The sequence below is a fragment of the Carassius auratus genome, chromosome 27 (assembly GCF_003368295.1).
Source record: "Carassius auratus strain Wakin chromosome 27, ASM336829v1, whole genome shotgun sequence".
In the NCBI taxonomy this organism is placed as follows: domain Eukaryota; kingdom Metazoa; phylum Chordata; class Actinopteri; order Cypriniformes; family Cyprinidae; genus Carassius; species Carassius auratus.
In genome coordinates, this window is record NC_039269.1 from 14,048,774 (window position 1) to 14,068,181 (window position 19,408).

Genomic DNA, 19,408 nt, shown 5'->3' on the forward strand with positions numbered 1-19,408 from the left:
CAAATCCCTCTTTGCTTCTGCGCGAGATCTTTTGTAATGGAGAAGACAGAAATGACAAAAAGTTTCGAAACCCACAAACAGCTGCATTCTAAATAAATGATGCTGATCAGTGCTAATACTACAAATACTAGAAATTCTAGAATAGGCTTAACAGAAATAAAAACAGGCCTATACTCTACAAGAATCCATTATTAATTTAGATTATAATGAAGACACATCTAACATATAAATGGATAAGGATTCAAAGTATGTTCATAAAAAAATACTTATTCTGAACTTGAGCAGTTGCGATTACGCGCAAGCTTTTGTTTCCTGTTTTGTTAAATAGTTGATTTCTAGCTGGCTGGATACCACTAGAAGGAAAGCCAACGTGATTCAAGAGTGTTAATCCTCAAGGATTTCTCTAGGATAAAGATGGTGCATCAAATTACCCCGAGCCGCAATATGACAGCTTTTAAAAGTTTTGTGTTCCTTTGTCGTTTCTTTGTTATGACTGGTTTGGGAATGTCATGTGGGCACACGGTCTTTTAAAAACATTTTATGCCATTACTTTACAGTTAAGACTTTTACTTTGTTTGGAAAAAAATTAATGTTAATTTTTTTCAGCTTTGCCATGAAACAAACATAGCTTTAATGTCATGTTATAAACATCATATTAAACTCACATTTACAAAACAGTAAACTGAAAAAAAAGAAGAAAAACTTAAAAAGAAAAACAGTAAGAGTGACCAGTTTCTTCCGTATTATGTCAACTTTTGAAAATATTTTGAAAACCAATAATTTAAGGTGGCATTGCACTGGCTTGTACTCAGGAATTGGAGAGCGTGTATGGCGTTTGATTGTATAAGCTACGTCACTTATAACACTCCTGCATATAACTATTTTATTATCACTAAAAAATAAAATAATAAAAAAAATTATCCAAGCCTTTATAGGTAGATCATAGCATAATAGACTATTGTGTAGCCTACAGAATCTAGAATCTATGGCGAGATAGGTTAGGCTAGCCTAATTGTACCAAACCCAAAGCTGTAGCCTATGAAAGAGCCCTTCATTTAAGCAAATACATATTTTTCACCGCCAATACAGGTCTCCGCAATAGTTAAAATACTTTAAAAAGTTAATTATGATGATATCAAAAACTTGAGAATACTACTGACAATTGGGGAGCCTTTTAGAAGGCTATAGCCATAGAAGTGTCCAATCATTACAAGCGCAATTATAAATAATAGGTACAAAGAATCACAGGTATACACAAGAAATTAATATTTGCACTTTGATAAAAAAACATAAAAAATGTATTAACATTTTTTTTTTTTAGTTTATCCAAACTCCTGCTCTTTTGTGGCCAATGGTGACTCACATAATGATCACTGTTTAGGCTAAACAACTAGTAGCCTATAGCTATTTTGTCAATGCATAGCTATATTTTCATAAAATGTGTCAGTTACCACAATAATGGTAGTGTCCTGTAACTGGCACGTGACTGTCTGTTTTAAACAATGAATTTATATATAGATAGATTTATCTTAACTTACGGTCATTAAATAAAAACGAAGATCCATCAGTAAAGTCGAAAATGAAAACGAAAAAGTTGACTTTATTATTCCACGATTTTCCAGGACGAAGAAATGAGCACGAGAGTGAATTCTATGTTAGCTCTGCTAATACTCTATAGCCTAATACCACGGGCCATGCGTGCCCTTTAGTTAGCCCCATCTAATTTGCACCAATGCCCAAAAACCTGTACTGAAACTTTCCAATAAGCTCACTTCTTAAGTGGTCGTTTGTTTCATTTTGACGCTCCAGGACGCCATGTACGCTTCAAAGATCACTGTTGGTTTGCTTCGCTGGTTTCTTTTTAAAGCGCCACAGCCACGTCATCTACTCCTTTTTAAAACTACTGGAGTGAATTGCTTTTCGGCGACTCAAGATAAGTCTTTGCGAACCGTTATAACGACAGCCTACAATAAAGGCCAGGCATGCTATATTCACTTCACAACACAATTAAGCCAGACCAACAGGGCTACTGCATAGCCTAGGCTACTAGCATTCCAAATGATGGTGGTTTGTTTTAGCCTATATTATTCCTATAACGATCAACGTAATACATGTAAAACATTAAAAACTGACATGAAAATGAAACCATTGTTTTGAGTGATGATCCATGGAGAGTTGCTGTGCGTAATTAGTTAGTTCATTATTTTATGCAGGCCTAAATACAATGCTTGAATAGTTACATTATTGATTTTACCTTAAAAAAAAAAAGAAAAAAAAGAAAAAGGAAAATAGCACAGCAATGCTTACTGTGAAATAAGAAGACTACGAAATTGGACAGTGTGATGACACCAACGAATTACGTGTAAAAATGAACACACGCCCTCCCCCATTGCGATTTATAAACGATTTAGTTTTACGAGTCTACTCAAAAAGACAGTGGTTCCACATACGGAAAAATAGCCAATGTGTTTGGCAAATAATGTGTTCATGTTTTCAGGAAGCCTAGTTAGTAATTTGAAAGGCAAAATCTTGGGATGCTGAACACTTAAGCTAATAGAGTACTATCGCTTTAAGTATTGAAAAATAAGGCGAGGTTGGGTGCTGTCATTTACTCGAGAGTCACTGGGTCATGTGATAAAATTTCGCCTCCATCTATTGGTCAAAGGCACGTGTCTAGGAGACCGGACTGCGACGTCACCCGGGGGACTCGTATTAAAAATAAGAACAAAAATCCGTAGTGAAAGTATTCCAGAGCCAGTTTGCGTTTCCTTATTTACTAGAGCAGGTCTACTGCTTTGATACCGCACAGATTTAATTTACCTGTATGTTTTACAAAGTAAATACAAAGACAATTGCAAGGGGCACACTGTGGAATTAATTTCTAAAACTATGTTTTTTCTTTCTATGCACACAAGGCGGTTTCGTCGTTTTTAACCGACAAAAGAATCAGAAAAAAAGGAGTTGTCCTTTTTTCCTGCTTGTTTCTCTTTGCAGTAAAGCTAAGAAATAAGGAAAATATACCACAAAAACTGGAACGCATACATACGTGTGTGCGCGAGAGAGAAAGGGGTTAAAAAGAACATTTGGAGAGTTTCACTATGGAAGAAAATGATCGTAGTAACAGAGATGTGGAGCGCCAGGACTCGGGCGATGAGTCCAATAGGGCTATTCTACCCCTGTTGCAGGCTCCTGGAAACCTACTCCCTCACAGAATCACCAACTTTTACATCGACAACATTTTGAGACCAGACTTTGGTCGCAGGAAAGAAGGAACCAGGCGCGACGAAATTAATATAGTTGAAAGAGAGAACCGCTGTCCATCGGCTCCCGGCTCTGGGCAGGTAGCTCCAGTGTCAGGGGAAGGACCCTCGAGCCCTCACCCAGTGAGTGCGTCTAAAAAAACTGATATTACCGCGGACGCACCTCTGAAACCCCGTGCAGAGACCGGAGATCAGTGTTTAAGCTCAGACTCGGATTGCTCGCAAAGTAGCGCTGCGCAGTCGAACAAACCAATGCTTTGGCCGGCTTGGGTATATTGCACAAGATATTCAGACAGACCTTCATCAGGTAAGAATTTATTTTCTCTTCAAAGTTCAATGTATATACTCAGATATCACCTGTTATAAAAGTGTGCACGTGTTTTGACTCGAATGTGAACAAATAAAACACTAAACTACAGAAATTTGTCGATGGAAAGGGGGCACGAAGAACAAATGTTCTTCATGAATGTAAAACGGCCCGCCAAGAGTCAGGGAGTTTTCTTTTATGGAGTAAGTCCTCTTAAATTAAAAGGAATAACTAAGGAGATTTAATCATTATTATTATTCATTTAAATCTAATATTTACAAATATTTCAATAGCCTATATAAAATAGTCTACTGCTGCTGTATGATAGACTACATGTATAATAATCATTTTTAGTGTTGTTTTTTTTAATTGTCTTGTTTTTAATATTGTTTCGACCATAATAATAATCAGAATTATGATTATTATTATTATATATAATTTTAGAGGCGTAGTAGCCTATTATGCAATTAGAACCCCCCCAAAAACTATGTTTCGTATACGATGCAGTTTGATCCTTCGTTTATGTCTGATTTGGCATTTCTTAAGTTGTGAGGAAAAGGAAGAATTGATAAAAATGTTACAATGTTATGAATGGTAATTATGGTACATTTTTGCCTTTATTTTCTAAAAAGGAACGGGTAGTTTTGCGCCATTGTTACTTCGATGTCTTTGTTGATATTTAATTAGCATATTTTTGACAATGGAGTTGGACGCACCACAGAAGCTAAATGCTAAATCAGATCTCTTCAAAACTAGCTTCTGAAATAAATATTATATTCCTGCACTTACCGGCATTCGATAGATAAAAAACAGGACAATTTTAGACAATATTTCAGCATTTCAAATGAACTAATTTCAAATGAAGTTCAAATTGCGCACAAAAAAGGCCTTCCGAAAAAGTGGCAAGGCAAGTTTTTTGTTTTTGTTTTGTCACGACGAAACTTCTGATTAATATATTCTTCAAAATCTTGCGAAAACATCTTAAACCAATTTCGAATATGCATTAAATGAACATAAATTTACCAAAGTTTTTATACTATAAAGCACTCTACATTGTTAGCTAGCCTATAGGGATGAATATTTGGAAAGGTCACACCAACTTGAAAGATAGCCTACCCCCTTGATGTGAGCACGTTTATTGGTCCCTTAAATTGATTTTTCGATTACACACCGTGAAAATATTAATAGTGTTATTATAACAGTCTACAATCGAAATCATACTCAGCTTAAGCTAAATAAAAGGTGTAAAAATAGGGTGCGAGCAAGGGTTCATCTCATAGGCTGCCGATCAATCTATTGTCAGCATTCAGAGCACGCGGAACCCTTGGGTGCACTGGAGTAGGCTCCCTAAGAATTAACTAAAAATAGAATATGCAGTGGGTACGTATACTAGCACTGAACGACAGGTGCTACTCTTAGAGGAAGTTTACAAAAACGTTCTCTTATAAATGTAGTTCCTATGGTAACAGAAAGAGGGGAAGCCTCTTTCACCCCTCCCTTTCTGGCAGTCACCCCCACCCCCATCACCACCACTACACTATGCATCCATAGCCAAAACAAGAACAGACCCCCTGCAACATTTGATCTGAAACAATCCTTGATTCGAGTATCCCCAAATAACACTGTTTTTAAAACAGCATTATCGATTACATTTGTATTATTTTGTAATAGTGATATTAGCCTGTTAAGCAACTATATTGCAAATGGACTACTGATTTGGCTAGGTGCATTGACGGCACGAGCAAACTGTAATCTCTTTCATTACTTTCTGAAATGCAGGACCGAGATCGCGCAAACCAAAGAAGAGCAATCCAAGCAAGGAAGACAAGCGTCCAAGAACAGCCTTCACAGCCGAGCAACTCCAGAGACTCAAGAACGAGTTCCAGAATAACCGTTACCTGACGGAGCAGAGGAGACAAGCTCTGGCCCAGGAACTCGGCCTCAACGAGTCTCAAATCAAAATCTGGTTTCAGAACAAAAGAGCGAAGATTAAAAAAGCTTCGGGGAGCAAAAACTCGCTTGCGTTGCACCTGATGGCACAGGGACTATACAATCACGCCACAGCAACAAAGGACGACAAATCAGACAGTGATTAACGTGAAGGACAGGACATCTGAAATGCAATAATTCCAAGCAAGGGCCAGTGTACAAAATACCAGCATTAAACGGATGAAAACTATATGTATGACATTTGATTCTGCAATATTATGTGTATATATAGGCCTACACTTTACGTGTACAGTGGTGTAAAACTTTTTCAATTAGTAGGCTATCACTGCTGTACACTTACTGAAACTTCAGATATAGCGCACGAAGAAAAGGACGCTTCTTTATTTGAAAAAAAGGGGAGGGGGGGCGATTTGTGATTGACACTTGACGATGAGCCACAAGTGGACGTGTTAAATCCATGCTGAAGTCCAAAGAATTTTCTCCTGCTGCATTCAGGCGACTGTGATTTAAAATAAATGGTAAAAATGTTTTATCTGATTTAGATGTTTGCTCGTTTTCATGCATAATTTTATTACTGGATGAATGTTTTACTTTATTGCCTGGAGTTGTGTTAGAGAGACATGGTATTTAAAAAAGACAACATTACATATCATATCATGCTTACAATAATTCAGTATATTGTATTTAAAATATCTATGGTCTAAAACACTATCCGCAAGGATGCTACACATCCAATATCCTCACATTTTCAGGAAACAGATCAGACATCTGAATGCATACGAGTCAGTAAACCTCAAAACTACACTTCTAATGCATACTTGACTTAAGTTGTTGTCTGTTGAATTTAGCTGGGAATGTACAATAAAAGTTCTCTCATCTTCTTTTTCCAAATGGATATCTGGTTTAAATTTATTTTACTGAATGCATTTTCGTTTTCTCACGTTTTTTTAAACTTCAGTATGAAATTACAATTGTAATTCAGCTGAAAAAAGCAACTCTCTTTATTTAAGAGATTAGTTTTTTAAATGATGATTTAATAAAGTCTGCAGTTGTCGTGCATTCTCCCCTTAAAAAAATACATCTTGTGAAAAGAGCATCACCACCACTGCCTCCAAAACATTGGCAAAAACAAAACCAAAAAATTGGTTTTGTAAAATTATATATATATATATATATATATATATATATATATATATATATATATATATATATATATATACATAATAATTCTAAAAAAAATAATGAATATAATTGATTTAGAAAAAAAGTTATAAGTTAAGTAGAAAGACGAAAAGTAAAGAACTGAAATCAATTGAAAGATAAATAATCGACACTACAGGCGTACAATGTAAACAGACAATTTTATTAATTAATTTATGATAAAACATGTGGGCAGGTCTTATAACTTTTCTCTAAATCATTACCCGAGTCTCTGTTTAAAATATATCAATAGGATTTAGTGTAACATTAAAAAGATGATAGTTTGTATATAGCGTTTATTTGTGTAACAGTTTCAAAAGAGAACTGGAACACAATCAGATTTATTGTACCACTTTGCAGAGGTAATGAATAATGTTTTCAAATAATCTGAAATGTCTTGAAAGAAGAGGCAATGGCAAGTAGCACATAATTAACAAAAGGCAAAATAACTTTAATTTGGTGAACTGTCCTTTTTATTGAATCAAATTCATCTTCTAAAAGTAGGCGGGTCACAAAGAGCACGAGGTTCTTTATCTAAAATTAACGAGATGCAGTGGTGATTACGCAGTCAAAATGATTCACATTTAACTGGAAAGAACAAATAAAATTAACTTTGCCACAACCTTACTGTACACATGGTGCAACATTTGAGGAAAACATAAACGTTTTCGCAAAAAAAAAAAAAAAAGTTCACCAAATATTGTACAGCCAAATATAAAATGAAAAATTCGAATTAACAAAGTTTGAATACATAAAAACAGGACAACATTTACAGATAGCCTACTCCTGAATGGGCTGCAGCAACAACCAGTTTACAAAACTGGTGTATTTGGTAAAAATCAATCTATAGCCTATCAAAAGTATTTTTTCTTTTATTATGGGACATGCTACACATCTGGTTTCGTCCGAAGGTTTATGTGGAGTCGAACGTGACTTGGTTGCAACAACAAAAAGAAAAAGAAAAAAAGAATAGGCCTAAAAAAAACCTGCAAAGCCAAATTTAGTCCAACTGTCAACACTTGGGGGAGTCCAAATGCTGCTAATAGCATAGATGCAAAATTCCGAGCATAAAAAAGTTACATTTGTTTCAACTAGGCTATAGGCTACGTCTAATTTACAAGTAGCCCAATAACCAGAAATACGACTTATCACCTCTTAAAAGTTACATTTACATAATCCGCCTAAAAAGTAAAAATAGGCATAATTTTACGCAAATAGGCTAACTCTTAAATAAAAAAAAACGAGATACTACCGATATTGAGCTAAACTTTGAAAATATGTTTAGCTTGCATTGTTGCAATCGTAACTCTTAGCAGAAACTTTACACACAGGCTACTTCAATGTTACCTGACGCCATGAAAACATTTCTAGAAAAGTCGTATAACTGAAAAGGTCCAACACAAAAGGCGAGCTATCTCTGAGAACCATTCCCAGCATTGACCTGTTCCTCAATGCCAGAGAATCTCATCTGCATTTCTATTCTGGCCAGGCTTGTATGTGGAAGTAACGCCCAACGGTCACTGACTTGACGAGCTTCACTGGGAAGAAAAAGGCAGTTGCCGCTCAGACGCGCAGCGAGGCTCCTGAATGAAGTCTGTGGCCGGGAGACCCCGTTGAAGGTCAAAGCCTCCTGTCACAGCTGCAGGTGGCTCGTTTCACTTCGCCCACATTTCATCGCCTCGGAATTCAGCACGGTTCTTAAAGGCATCTCATTAATTGGTTTCACTTCATACACTAACAGAACATTTCTGCAATCGAAGTTGAGCTCAAATGGTAGGAGGGGATTCCTAAGAGATTCCCAAGAACTCTCTGTCTTGCTTCAACTATTTTGTTCAAGAAGTCATACTGCCAACTTCTGGCTGGTTGCTGGACAGACAAACTATGAAGCTCTAAAAGCCTATCTTAAAAGGTTTGATGTCCATCCCAGTTCCCAGTAACTCACACTAGGTTACCTCAGAGATTCTGGATTCTTCCATTTTTTAACCATTGATGAACTTATAACACTCACTGATACTTTCCTCTCCCTAAACAGTTCTTTCCAAAGTCTGAATGGCTGGGGTTCCCGAGGCCAGTCGCTCTAGAAAAGAAAATACATATCAGAACGTTGTTGATCTGCCTCGTCTGGGTATCAGAGAAAGGCCTATCTTGTCTCCTTTCCAGCGGAGTCATTTATCTATAGTTTTTGAATGCTTCCTAGTCAAACTTGAATATGCAATGAAGAGCTGGGGCTTTGTGGCGGAAATATAATTAAGGCAGTGAAAGATGTAGAGGGTGAAGAATGGGGATGACATCAGACCAATTTCACACTTGGCACTCGGATGGCCAAGCCAAAGCCAGGCTCTTGCCACGCAACACAGATCAAAGCACACTGCCAGTTCAGAAAAAGCAAAAAAGGATTTAAGTATGCTAATCTCCAGGACAAATATATTTTAATCTTGTTAGAATACAAGTTAACGCCACAGCTCAGCGGTTGAACTTTATAGCGAATTTAAGGGTGAGATCAAATTTCACTTACATTTTTTCAAAGTGTATAACTTCAGGTCCTTTCTGAGTGAATTAGGTAATTGTACCAAACGGTTAATCATCCAGCTGACATGATCAAGGAAAAAAAAGCATTGCGTTCATTGAAGATGTCTCCACTCTAGGGCAGACAAGTAGCTCTAGCTAGCATAAAATGGGAAATTGATGTTTAGCTGTCCAGTTCCCTTTGTTTTGAGTCACAGCCCACTGCACCTTGGGAACCCTTGATCTGTCATACTTAAGCTCAAAGCACAAACACAAAGCTGGGTAAACACAATAGAAATAAGATACTTTGTAAAGTCACAACCAACTTTCTAAACAGCAATCGGTTTTGTGAGAAGGGATGGTTACATGCACAGCAAACTTCTCTTTAGTATGAAAAAAGGTGACCTGAGAACTGAAAATCTCACAAGAACAGCATAGTTCAACAATTACATAACTATGAACTTATGATAGTATTCTTCAGGTAGATATAGCACTTTTGGGACCAGAAACCTTGCAAAGGCAGACATTTAATACTAAGGTTACTAGTCTACATGAAAAAATAAATAAAATAATAATAATAATAATAATATATATATTATTATTATTATATATTCCTTATTTGTGTGTGTATATATATATACACACACACAAATAAGGAATGTTAGATGTTTGTTCAATAAATAATATTGCATTCTATAATTAAACTTTTCAAATAACTTTTCTTTGGATTATGCATTAAACTTAGGCAAAACACGAACCAAATTAATTCAAAATAGCAGAGAAGTGATTATTCCTTTACTCATTTACATCAACTGATCATCTGAAACACCCAGGCATTACATGTCCCAAAAGAAACCGGCATCATGTAGATTCCTGAATATATCCTTGTGATATGCAACATTTTTCCCACTGCGCACAGAGAGCGGACTTGTTAAACAATGCAACAATATCAGAGAAAGCGGTGAGTATTGTCATTTTCCCCCTCAGTGATTTGGCTGACACCCATATCCAGACCAACTCACAGAGCTAAGCAATCATGGCGTCTCTGCTCCTTTACTCTCCCAAAACAGGACCTGCCCCTGTGCTGCCGCCACTGCAGCGCATGCGTAGTTCTGCATGGAGGGAGCTGTGAGGGAAGGGTGCGAAAGGCATGCCATCATGCTTACCCAGCGGCCATGTTCAAAAGCCCGACTTGGACAGATATGGGACATCAGAATGAAACAAGCAGGCTGTGCTGTGAAACGATTTGGGACAATAAAGTCTGTATTTTTACCATTGCATCTTACATTCCTGTTAACATATCCGCACACATATTATTCTGAATAGGAAAAAGTGGCAAGTATGAAAACAAATGACTCATTTAACCACTATATTTGAAATATTTTATTTTCTTTTATCACGGTCAAACGTTCCATAAATAACATTGGTAATACCATAGTTAATGCCATGAAACTAAATTGATGTAAAAATGAACTAAAGAATTAAACATGTAAATTAAATTACAAGTCATCGGAATAAAATCAAGTTTATTATATATATATATATGTATTAAGGTAATACAAGAAGAGTGTGCCCACTAATCAACAGTGGAAGCAGTTGTAATAAAAATGATTTGACGTTCATAAAGTGTATAATCACATTTTGAAAAAATTCTAAACAATAACATACTTTAGGAAAATATTTAATGTCTTCATTTTTGGTCCGGGTATTTGAGTGTTCTTCTGCAGACGCTAATCTGGAACTAAAGTTCAGTGTGCTGGAAAACGGAGCTCTTACAATGACCTGGATATGTGAAGAAACAATAAGGCATAGAATTACAAAAGCATTTGATACAAAAAAATTGAATGCAAAAGAAGGCTAAGCTTTTAACTGGGGTTCTTGCTACATTCCTGAACGTACAATATTATTTTCTGCCAGACACACAAAACTTTAGAAAATAACATTGACATTGACTGTTTTGCTTTATAATTTTGTTATCATAGACACTTGTTAGTTAGACTTACTACTACAGACAACTACTTGCATAAACAAGTCTCTTTAAGATTTAAACATGTCAAGCACAAGATTAAAAAAAATATATATCTTTAACAGCATATGTATTTAATGTTCATTAAACTGAAATTTATACACATACTCCGTACACTTTCACATTCTTTGGCTAGCAATATTTCACATACTTACATATTGTAATCAATGTCAAAATTTACTAGAATTCCAGCAAAATTAACACTATTCTGCTTAAAGTCTCCCAGTGTTTGCAGAATTTAATTTCATAAAATGTAACCTGTAAAAACTGCACTGCACTGTCTGAGGCATAATGCGAAAAGAAAAAGCTAGTTTGATTTTAAAAAGCAGAAAGTAGAAAATAAAAACAGAAAAACCCATTGTAGACGGTTTAAAATAATAATGTAAAAAAAAAAACAATAATTTAAAAGCTGCATTAATATTTGTATGCAGAAAAGCACTAAAGAAATGCAAGAAAAACTAACACTTTATGCACAAAGCAAATCAAGAAAACACTTTGGTTCAGGTTTTGAGTGTAAACAGGTTTAACACTCATATGTATATACCTGATACTTCACTGCACAGCGTCTTAGCCACATGGTCTGCCTCACTGGAGAAGAGGGAGATGATATCATCTTCCAACTCTTCCACGATGCTTTCACACTGCAAAAGACATTTTAAAAAGCATTCTATGAACAGTAAATAAGAAAGAAGCAGCGGCCAATCACATCAGTGAAAATACAGTAACGGGCAGCCATCTTTAGCACTATACCATTGGCGAGTCTGCCATCTTGAATGGTTCACGAGGCAACTTACAGGCAAATGGCATTTAGTTATTTTACTGTGGTCTAAAAATACAGCCATCTTGTACAGAAAACATACAAAACACTCGGACACGAATATAAAAGCTTACAGTACATGCTTTGTATTTAACAGAAAAATAAACAGCAATCATATAACAAATAAAATTATAATAACAAAAATACATCTAAAATTACCATAGGAACATGTCACTTTGTTTAGGAAGTTTTTGATAATTCATTAAATATCTCAGTTAATGTAAATGTTTCAAAGGCCTTCAGAAATAAAACTAATAATAATAAATAAATAAAAAATTAAACTAATGATTTGTAGTTCGACAACTTGTAGTTACACAACTGTCATAGATTAAAAAACTACATAAAAATCATGTGGAAATAAAAAAAAAGCTTCTAAAAAACAAACTCACTTTTTAAGGTGTATACAGGCCTGTCAAAAAGACTAATGTACACCATGACAAATATCCAAATTTATACTCACAGCAAACTTCAAGGCACTGGAACTCTCTGGTCCATCAAACTTAAAATTTTTGAAATCGGGAAAATTCACGCCATCATTTCCTCTTGGTGCAAATCTCTTGTAGCTCTTTTCTTTGGTGTCCGGGTCCTCATAGAGGGCATAATCGCTCATGCTATTGCAAACTTCTTCCAGAAGTTCATTTAAGTAAGTCTCGGACCTAGCCAGAGGAACCTATCAGAAAGAGAATTCAGAATAAAATTACAGAAAAATTAGTTGACTAAGTTACCAAAACCGAATCTCCCTTTCTTAAAAAATAAAAAAAGGAGAAGGGCACTGAGGTCACTTAGATGACCTTTCCTTCCGTTCCCATCTAAACACATCCCCTGTGCCATGACGCTGACTTTTAACCTGCATCTCCAAAGTTGCAAAAGTAGATCCCCTTGCCTTGGCAACAGAACAAAAACACACTGTGGTGTCTAGACAGGTCAAGGTGCACCCTGCTCCCACCCCTTTGGCCTCCCCCGGAAGGAGAAAGGGGAAAGGGTGACGGGGGGCGGAGAGAGTGAAAAGGCTGGAGAGCGGGGGGTAAGCAGTGGGGAGGGGAGTTGTCAACAGCAGCCAAGTGCAGGGTAAACAGTGGAGTCCCATCCTTTGGTTCTCTTGGGCAGCTCATCTCTTCCATCCTCCAGTGATCAAAGCAGGAAGTCTTCCTTGTCAGGCCAGTCAAAGGGTGGCGGGGTTGGGGGCAAGGGGGTTATTGGAAAGAGGACAGGTTGCAGATGAGCTGGATTTTCTTGCGATGTAGATATATCCCTGACCCCATTGTCCCCTTTCAGACACAGTATGGACCCTTCCGGTCTTACTGATTACATTATGAGGGCGTCTCTACCCCCTCCACTCTTGTGAGGCTCGGTGACATAAAGAGGCTTCCGTGGCTCACTGCCATCTGGTCACAAATAAGATAAAAGGTCCCATGGAAGGACAGCAACCTATCCACACATCCCCCATCCTTTTAATTAAAAAGCTGAATGCGGTTCGATGGACCGCAAGATAAGACAATATACGAATAACTACGAGCCAGAAAATCAGTGAACGAAGGTGGCGATCGGTGCAGGACGTTTAAACCCTATCAATATCAAACAGTGTGGGTATAATGACATCCTCTGCATTAGAATTGAATGATCATATTTGAGATCTTCGCCAATTACACTCCGAACTCATTTCAAAACTTTAGCAGACTTTGTGCTAACCACCGGAAAACAATAAGAGATTCTGCAGTGCAAAAAAAAAAGTCCAAAAGCAATAAAAATCTCGTCTTTGGATCTAATGGAGGATGGCTTGTGTGCCGCATCCTCTGCAGATCACTTATCATGCAATCCTGAAAATGGTGGGGAATTAAATTCCTCCTCGTAACAGTCTGAAGGGTTTGAATAGAAGCTGTCAATAAAGAATTTCTGTAGGAATAAAGGGGGGGGGGGGGGGCGCAAGGCGGCCCAGGCAGAGAAAAGGCTTCTCAGGGATGCCATCCTTCACTGAATTCCCATTGGAAAGCCAGGCATCATTGTAGTGTTGGGACACAGGGCATTTCATTTTGCTGCCTTAATTCCCTAAAAAATGGCTAAAAAGTCTAAATGTGCACCCACACACACAAAAAACAGATAAGATATTGGATCTAAATGAGAGTTGTTGAGTGATTATTTATACACAATCTGACCTTTCGGCAAAGCTGTTGAAGGTTATCTTTGGTGAATCTGCTAAAAACATGGGGCGCGTCGCAGGGGTTCACCTACAGCTTCTGGGCAAGTGAACCAAGCCAAGTATGAAAAGAGAAACAGGGAGGGATTTGGCGAGCTTTAATTAGCATTTATTTTTAAGTGAAGTCACTCTCAGGGAAGAGTGAGCGAGTTCTGCTACACTGCTCCTGCATTGCTTCCTTATTACTGAAGAGAAATGGGATACTCAGGAACCACATGGATCGGCCTTCATTTCCCGGCACCACTGTTATGGTGAGCGATAAGTAAATATTCGAAACAGAATTCAGTGCAGCACAAAACGGTTTCGCTCTTCACAGTAGCATTTGAGAGACGTGGCTTTTTTTTTTTACACTTGTTACAAGCTACACAGTCTTGAAAAACTATTGCATTCATAGCATTTTTTTTCAATCTGCAATGAAAAATAAAAACTAGATATTGACCAAAATCTGGTTACAGCTCCCTGAGCCGCAATTTAAAGCATAATATGCAATTAAAACCCCAAATCCTGACTTCACCTCAATGAGCTGATAAATGACAAATTAAGAAAAAAGACAGATGCATGAAACAAAAAATTAAGTACTTCATTAATCAACTGTTTCATCTGCAATGAAGCAAGACATAACAGATTTAACAGGTTTCTTTCTCAATCCCTAACAATACCTGTAAGGTTTGTGCTTTTTCTTTTTCTTTTCAATAAGGGCAGAGCATTACTCTTGTTGCATTGCAGGATGACAAACATTTTACCCACAATTTAAACGACCTAATAGGGGAGGGGAAGAGTCAGAACTGAACAAACACTTGTTATTAGGCAGCAGTTACAATCAAAAGGGGATTAACCCCTAATCAATAGTGGAGTCGGGCACCTAATGACAGTCCCTGGATACCAGGGGTCAGGGCTTAGAGTTCATTGGGTCTGACCTTTACACATTGACACCACTGCTGAGAAGGAAACAGTAAAAATGGCTCCCTTTACTCAAGTAAACAGAACAAGCTTATAAACACCAGGGGAAAATTCAAGCGCTATGTAATGCAACTAGCCTAATCTCTACATAAATACACAGATCTCAAGAAAAATGAAATCCTCAATTACATCTTAATAAAAATCCATTTAAATTTGAAACTTAGAATTCAGCTCTTATCAGTATACTGTAGAATATTTTCAGTCTGTGTTAATAATGTAACAAAGCTTCACTACAGATGAACTTTTCACAACTTATCACCATCAAGGTTGTGCTCTTGAGACAAACCCCAAATTGCCTGTCAGACTCATCCTGGATGAAGAGGAAATTACTTTAGTGGACACCGTGAATGCACTGATAAGGATAAATGCTATAAATTGATTCTGGAGCACGTAACGGTGAATCATACCTTTTTGTCCACAAGACTTCCATCAGGTTTAAGTCTGAATCCACCAACATGAATCGTCTTTTTTGGATCAGTTTGACTGACTGAATAGTTCATCTCCTCTGCAATAGCAATGCAGGCTAGAAAAGAAAGGAGAAAAAAAAATAAAGTAGTTACAATCGATTTAATCATTTTAAAAAATAAATATTGAATGTAGCTATTGTTGAAAAAGGTAAACAAAAAAAGGGAAAAAAAGATTCTAAATTATTTTGATGAACACACATTGACAAAATACAAATCAGAACATCTACCAGCAGGAAATAGAAGCAAACGTGTATTATATATATATATAAATAACCTTGCAGCGGTCTATCATTGTACTGCAATAAATATGGCTAAATATACATTTCCCGTAAGATAATGTTATATACCTACTTGCGCAATTACTGATCAGGCCTAGATTTGTAATCATGTCTTGTGCATATATCATCTGAACTAAAATCTAATTAGTATAAACTTTTTTACCTGCATTGCTGCATGTACTTTCTAATTGAAAAATGGCAATGGCAAAAAATGCACTAGCTATGCTTCTGGTAAAATCTTGAGTCCACTGGTGCTTAGTCATGCTTGCTATATTACCATGGCAACTGCCAAAACTGGGTGGAGCTTAAAGTGGGATTTATGTGAACCAAGCTTTGCACCCTTTGACTCTCCAAAAATGCTTGATCCTAGCATTAGTTTCACCAAGTTTTATTATTTTGTAAAACTAGCAATATAATTCCATAATAGAAACTAACAGGGCTTTTTGGAAAGAATCTTAGTCCGTCAAAGTGACCAGAATGGAATACACATTTAAATTGTACATTTACCATTCAAATTAACTTCGGAATCCTCTGAAAGTAAGAAATGAAATCTATTCACATACAAGATAGTAGAAATAGTTTCAATGTTGGTTTAATGTTGGCCTTTTATAGCGATGATTCATATAAAAATAACTAGTCTGTAAAATTAATAACCTACAAAACATGTTTGTTTCTCTTAGTTCAGAATAACTTAATTTACGATAAAAAAAGAAATTTAGTTTAGAAAAAAAGAAAAAGAAAAAAAAAAGGTGTAATATCCTAATACGTCCAGACATGGACATGACAGTTAGAAAAAAAAAAGTTCTTAGATTTTACTAAGATCTAAATATGCTTGGAAAAAATGAGTGAAACTTGCACAAACTTTATCAGTGCAATATAGCACTTAAATATAATTATGCTTATGTAAAGTTTTATTGTTTTGAAGAACTGTAAGTAACCTGAAATACAGAATAAATAATACTGCAAGGTTGATGTATATAAAACTCTAAAAAGTTTATTTAAACATTATAGAAAAGACCATGTACTATTCCAAATGACCAATCTAATTTAAAGCAACATGAAAACATTCAATTATTTAGCGCTCACTTCAAGTACTTTATATCAAACTGAAGCTGACACCGCTTAAAAAAAAAAAAAAAAACATTTTTAAAACAAATATTTCCATGATGATATTAAGAAATACAATGATACAAGATGATACAATACTTTTTAAAGTACAATTAGTTACCACTGAATGCAGTTGTTTGCCTCAGAAACACCTTTAAAATATCATTTAAAATGTCATTAAAAAAATCTAAAACAAAGGGAAGGATTTGCATTGTTTACAGGGCATTTTAGTCAGGGTAAAATTTTAACCTGAATGAAACGACTCGTTGCACTAGAAGAAATAAATTTAATAAAAAACAAATCTCATCCAATTAGTAAGGTCAAACAATGACTGGATAAATTAAGTGAAAAACTGCTCAGTTATAATCATGAAGTGTTGGTCATAACAGTAATTCATCAAAAGTGTCCGTTACATACATCTTAATAATTCTTAATTTCGAATTATGTCCTTGAATATCTTTGTTTAACCAGCCACTTAATGTAGAAAATATCAGCCATATAAACACTTGATCAAACTTCTACATTATTCTGAATAAATTTCCATTTAATTCATTTGCATGCTCCTTTTTAACTGCACTGATGTTACAAAATGTTTAAAAATCATGCCGGTGGCAGTTTAAAAGAAAGTGAAAATTAAGAGATAAAAATTACACTTCTAGTAAATAAATTGAACAGTTGATGTAATTACCAGCTCAATCATTACTTACTATAACATGAAAAGTCAGTTGTGTGTGTTTGTGTGAGTATTACTTATTCATTTATTTAACTCCATGTAACATCCAGTTACCTGAACAGTACAATGCTTCATCCTTCTTTGACTCTGTTGTACTGGACAACATGAACACTGCCGCAAGAACAAGGCAAACCTGTTTAATCCACGGTGACATGCTGATCTCCTGAATGAGGAAAATGCTGTAAAGGTAATTGAAATTGCATTATTCCATTATATACACTCACAGAACAACTATGCTGAATATTCATCACGAAAAGCTAATGGTAACCAACACAAGAAAGCCAAGTCTGAGTGAACAAACTGTAAAATTGTCTAAAAGATCTTATCTAAGCAAATGCTTAGCTATCATACAAATGTATCCAAATTGGCACCCACAAGTTATTCAACTGTTTGAGTGTATTGGCTTTGCATATATTAAAACAGTGTCCGACGTTCACACAGCCATGTATGGACAAAAATATAGGATAAATGAATAACGAATATATGGTACCATAATACACCGATGGTGTCTTAAGAATGACAAATCTGAAATGCCACAAGTATTCAGTTGGCATAACTTTTTATGCAAACAAGAATCTTCATTGACACAATTAGGGGTGCGTCAACATGTTTAAAATCTTATAAATAACAACAGAATAGTGTGTAATAGTGTGTAGTGTGTAAAGAGAATAAAGTATGTTGCATCTTCCTTAAGTGAGATTTAAAAAATACACAAGTCCAGTTGGAATAGTGACCAAATTATAAAACACCTCAGAGGGAGCCTTTTAAAGTCTTCAAAAGATTTTGAGTACTTATCAGGTGTATTTTATACATAATACGTTTTGCTGCTCTTCTTTCAGTTAAACTTTTTTAAAACTTTAGGGACCAAGTTCTGAATGAACTAGCGCCCCCAATTGACCAACACCACTCTTATTGTCCATCTACTGTGTAATTTGAAATTTCCTTTAAACACTAATGTTCTGATAACAAAAAACTGACTGATCGCAATATATGCATCTGTTACTTAAATAAGGAAAGGATGCATTTTAAACTAATTACTCGTCTAAATAGATGCAGCCTATACAAGAAAGCGTCACCTAATAGTGCGCCCTGAATAAGTCACTCTTCAGGAACTTAGTGCACCTGCTCCACCTGTTTCATTTGTTCAGGTAAATGAGCAACTAAAAAAAAAGAAAAAAAGAAAAAAAAACTTATATATTTGGGTATAGTGGTCAACCTGTAGTTTTAAGTTTATTAAACTAAAACATTATGAACAGTCGAAGTGTTTAATGTCTTACCTGAGACGCTACGTGTGAACAACAAGAGGTGAGTGAGGCACGGGTAACGTTAAAAGTTTTGCTACAAAAAAATTACTAATGCGTAAGAGGGTAAAAGATAGCTTACACAAAACTCCCAACAATCCGTCTGAAAAATGAATTACAAATGCGTTTCCTTTACATAAAGCAACGACAACATACGTGCCGGTCTGTCGTGCTGCCACGACCAGCAACCTTGCTGGCCGCTCTGAGAACTGACAGACGCGACATCCAATGGAAATCACAGAATTCTGACTCTTATCCAATGAGCGCAAAGAATGACTAGACATTAAATACCCGGATTATAAA

General features: G+C 36.0%; 2 protein-coding genes across 3 annotated transcripts; one reads left to right on the forward strand and one right to left on the reverse strand.

Moving 5' to 3' along the window:
- Nucleotides 1-2,738: 2,738 nt before the first annotated feature.
- en2b (engrailed homeobox 2b) lies at nt 2,739-6,408 on the forward strand. Its single transcript, XM_026206007.1, has 2 exons — nt 2,739-3,567; nt 5,347-6,408. The coding sequence occupies exons 1-2, from the start codon at nt 3,099-3,101 to the stop codon at nt 5,661-5,663; spliced, it is 786 nt and encodes a 261-aa protein (XP_026061792.1). The 5' UTR covers nt 2,739-3,098; the 3' UTR covers nt 5,664-6,408.
- A 4,182-nt stretch (nt 6,409-10,590) lies between these two features.
- On the reverse strand, nt 10,591-19,328 carry LOC113045577 (protein canopy-1). Of its 2 annotated transcripts, XM_026206009.1 has the most exons (7): nt 19,188-19,191; nt 19,082-19,089; nt 17,859-17,984; nt 15,627-15,742; nt 12,526-12,735; nt 11,793-11,889; nt 10,591-11,004 (listed from the first exon to the last, which is right to left on the reverse strand). In XM_026206009.1, the coding sequence occupies exons 3-7, from the start codon at nt 17,956-17,958 to the stop codon at nt 10,964-10,966; spliced, it is 564 nt and encodes a 187-aa protein (XP_026061794.1). In that variant the 5' UTR covers nt 17,959-17,984; nt 19,082-19,089; nt 19,188-19,191; the 3' UTR covers nt 10,591-10,963. The 2 variants fall into 2 exon arrangements, with proteins under 2 accessions (XP_026061794.1, XP_026061793.1); XM_026206008.1 differs by having other exon boundaries at nt 17,859-17,983; nt 19,082-19,328.
- Between the last annotated feature and the right edge of the window lie 80 nt (nt 19,329-19,408).

Bases quoted from the DNA above. Each gene is read 5' to 3' on its own strand.
- en2b (XM_026206007.1), top strand. From the start codon at position 3,099: ATGGAAGAAAATGATCGTAGTAACAGAGATGTGGAGCGCCAGGACTCG. The intron at 3,568-5,346 runs GTAAGAATTTAT...TCTGAAATGCAG, and splicing joins TTCAGACAGACCTTCATCAG to GACCGAGATCGCGCAAACCA.
- LOC113045577 (XM_026206008.1), bottom strand. From the start codon at position 17,958: ATGTCACCGTGGATTAAACAGGTTTGCCTTGTTCTTGCGGCAGTGTTC. The intron at 12,736-15,626 runs GTATGATTCACC...TCTTTCTGATAG, and splicing joins GAAGTCTTGTGGACAAAAAG to GTTCCTCTGGCTAGGTCCGA. The intron at 11,005-11,792 runs GTATATACATAT...TCACATATCCAG, and splicing joins GCTGTGCAGTGAAGTATCAG to GTCATTGTAAGAGCTCCGTT.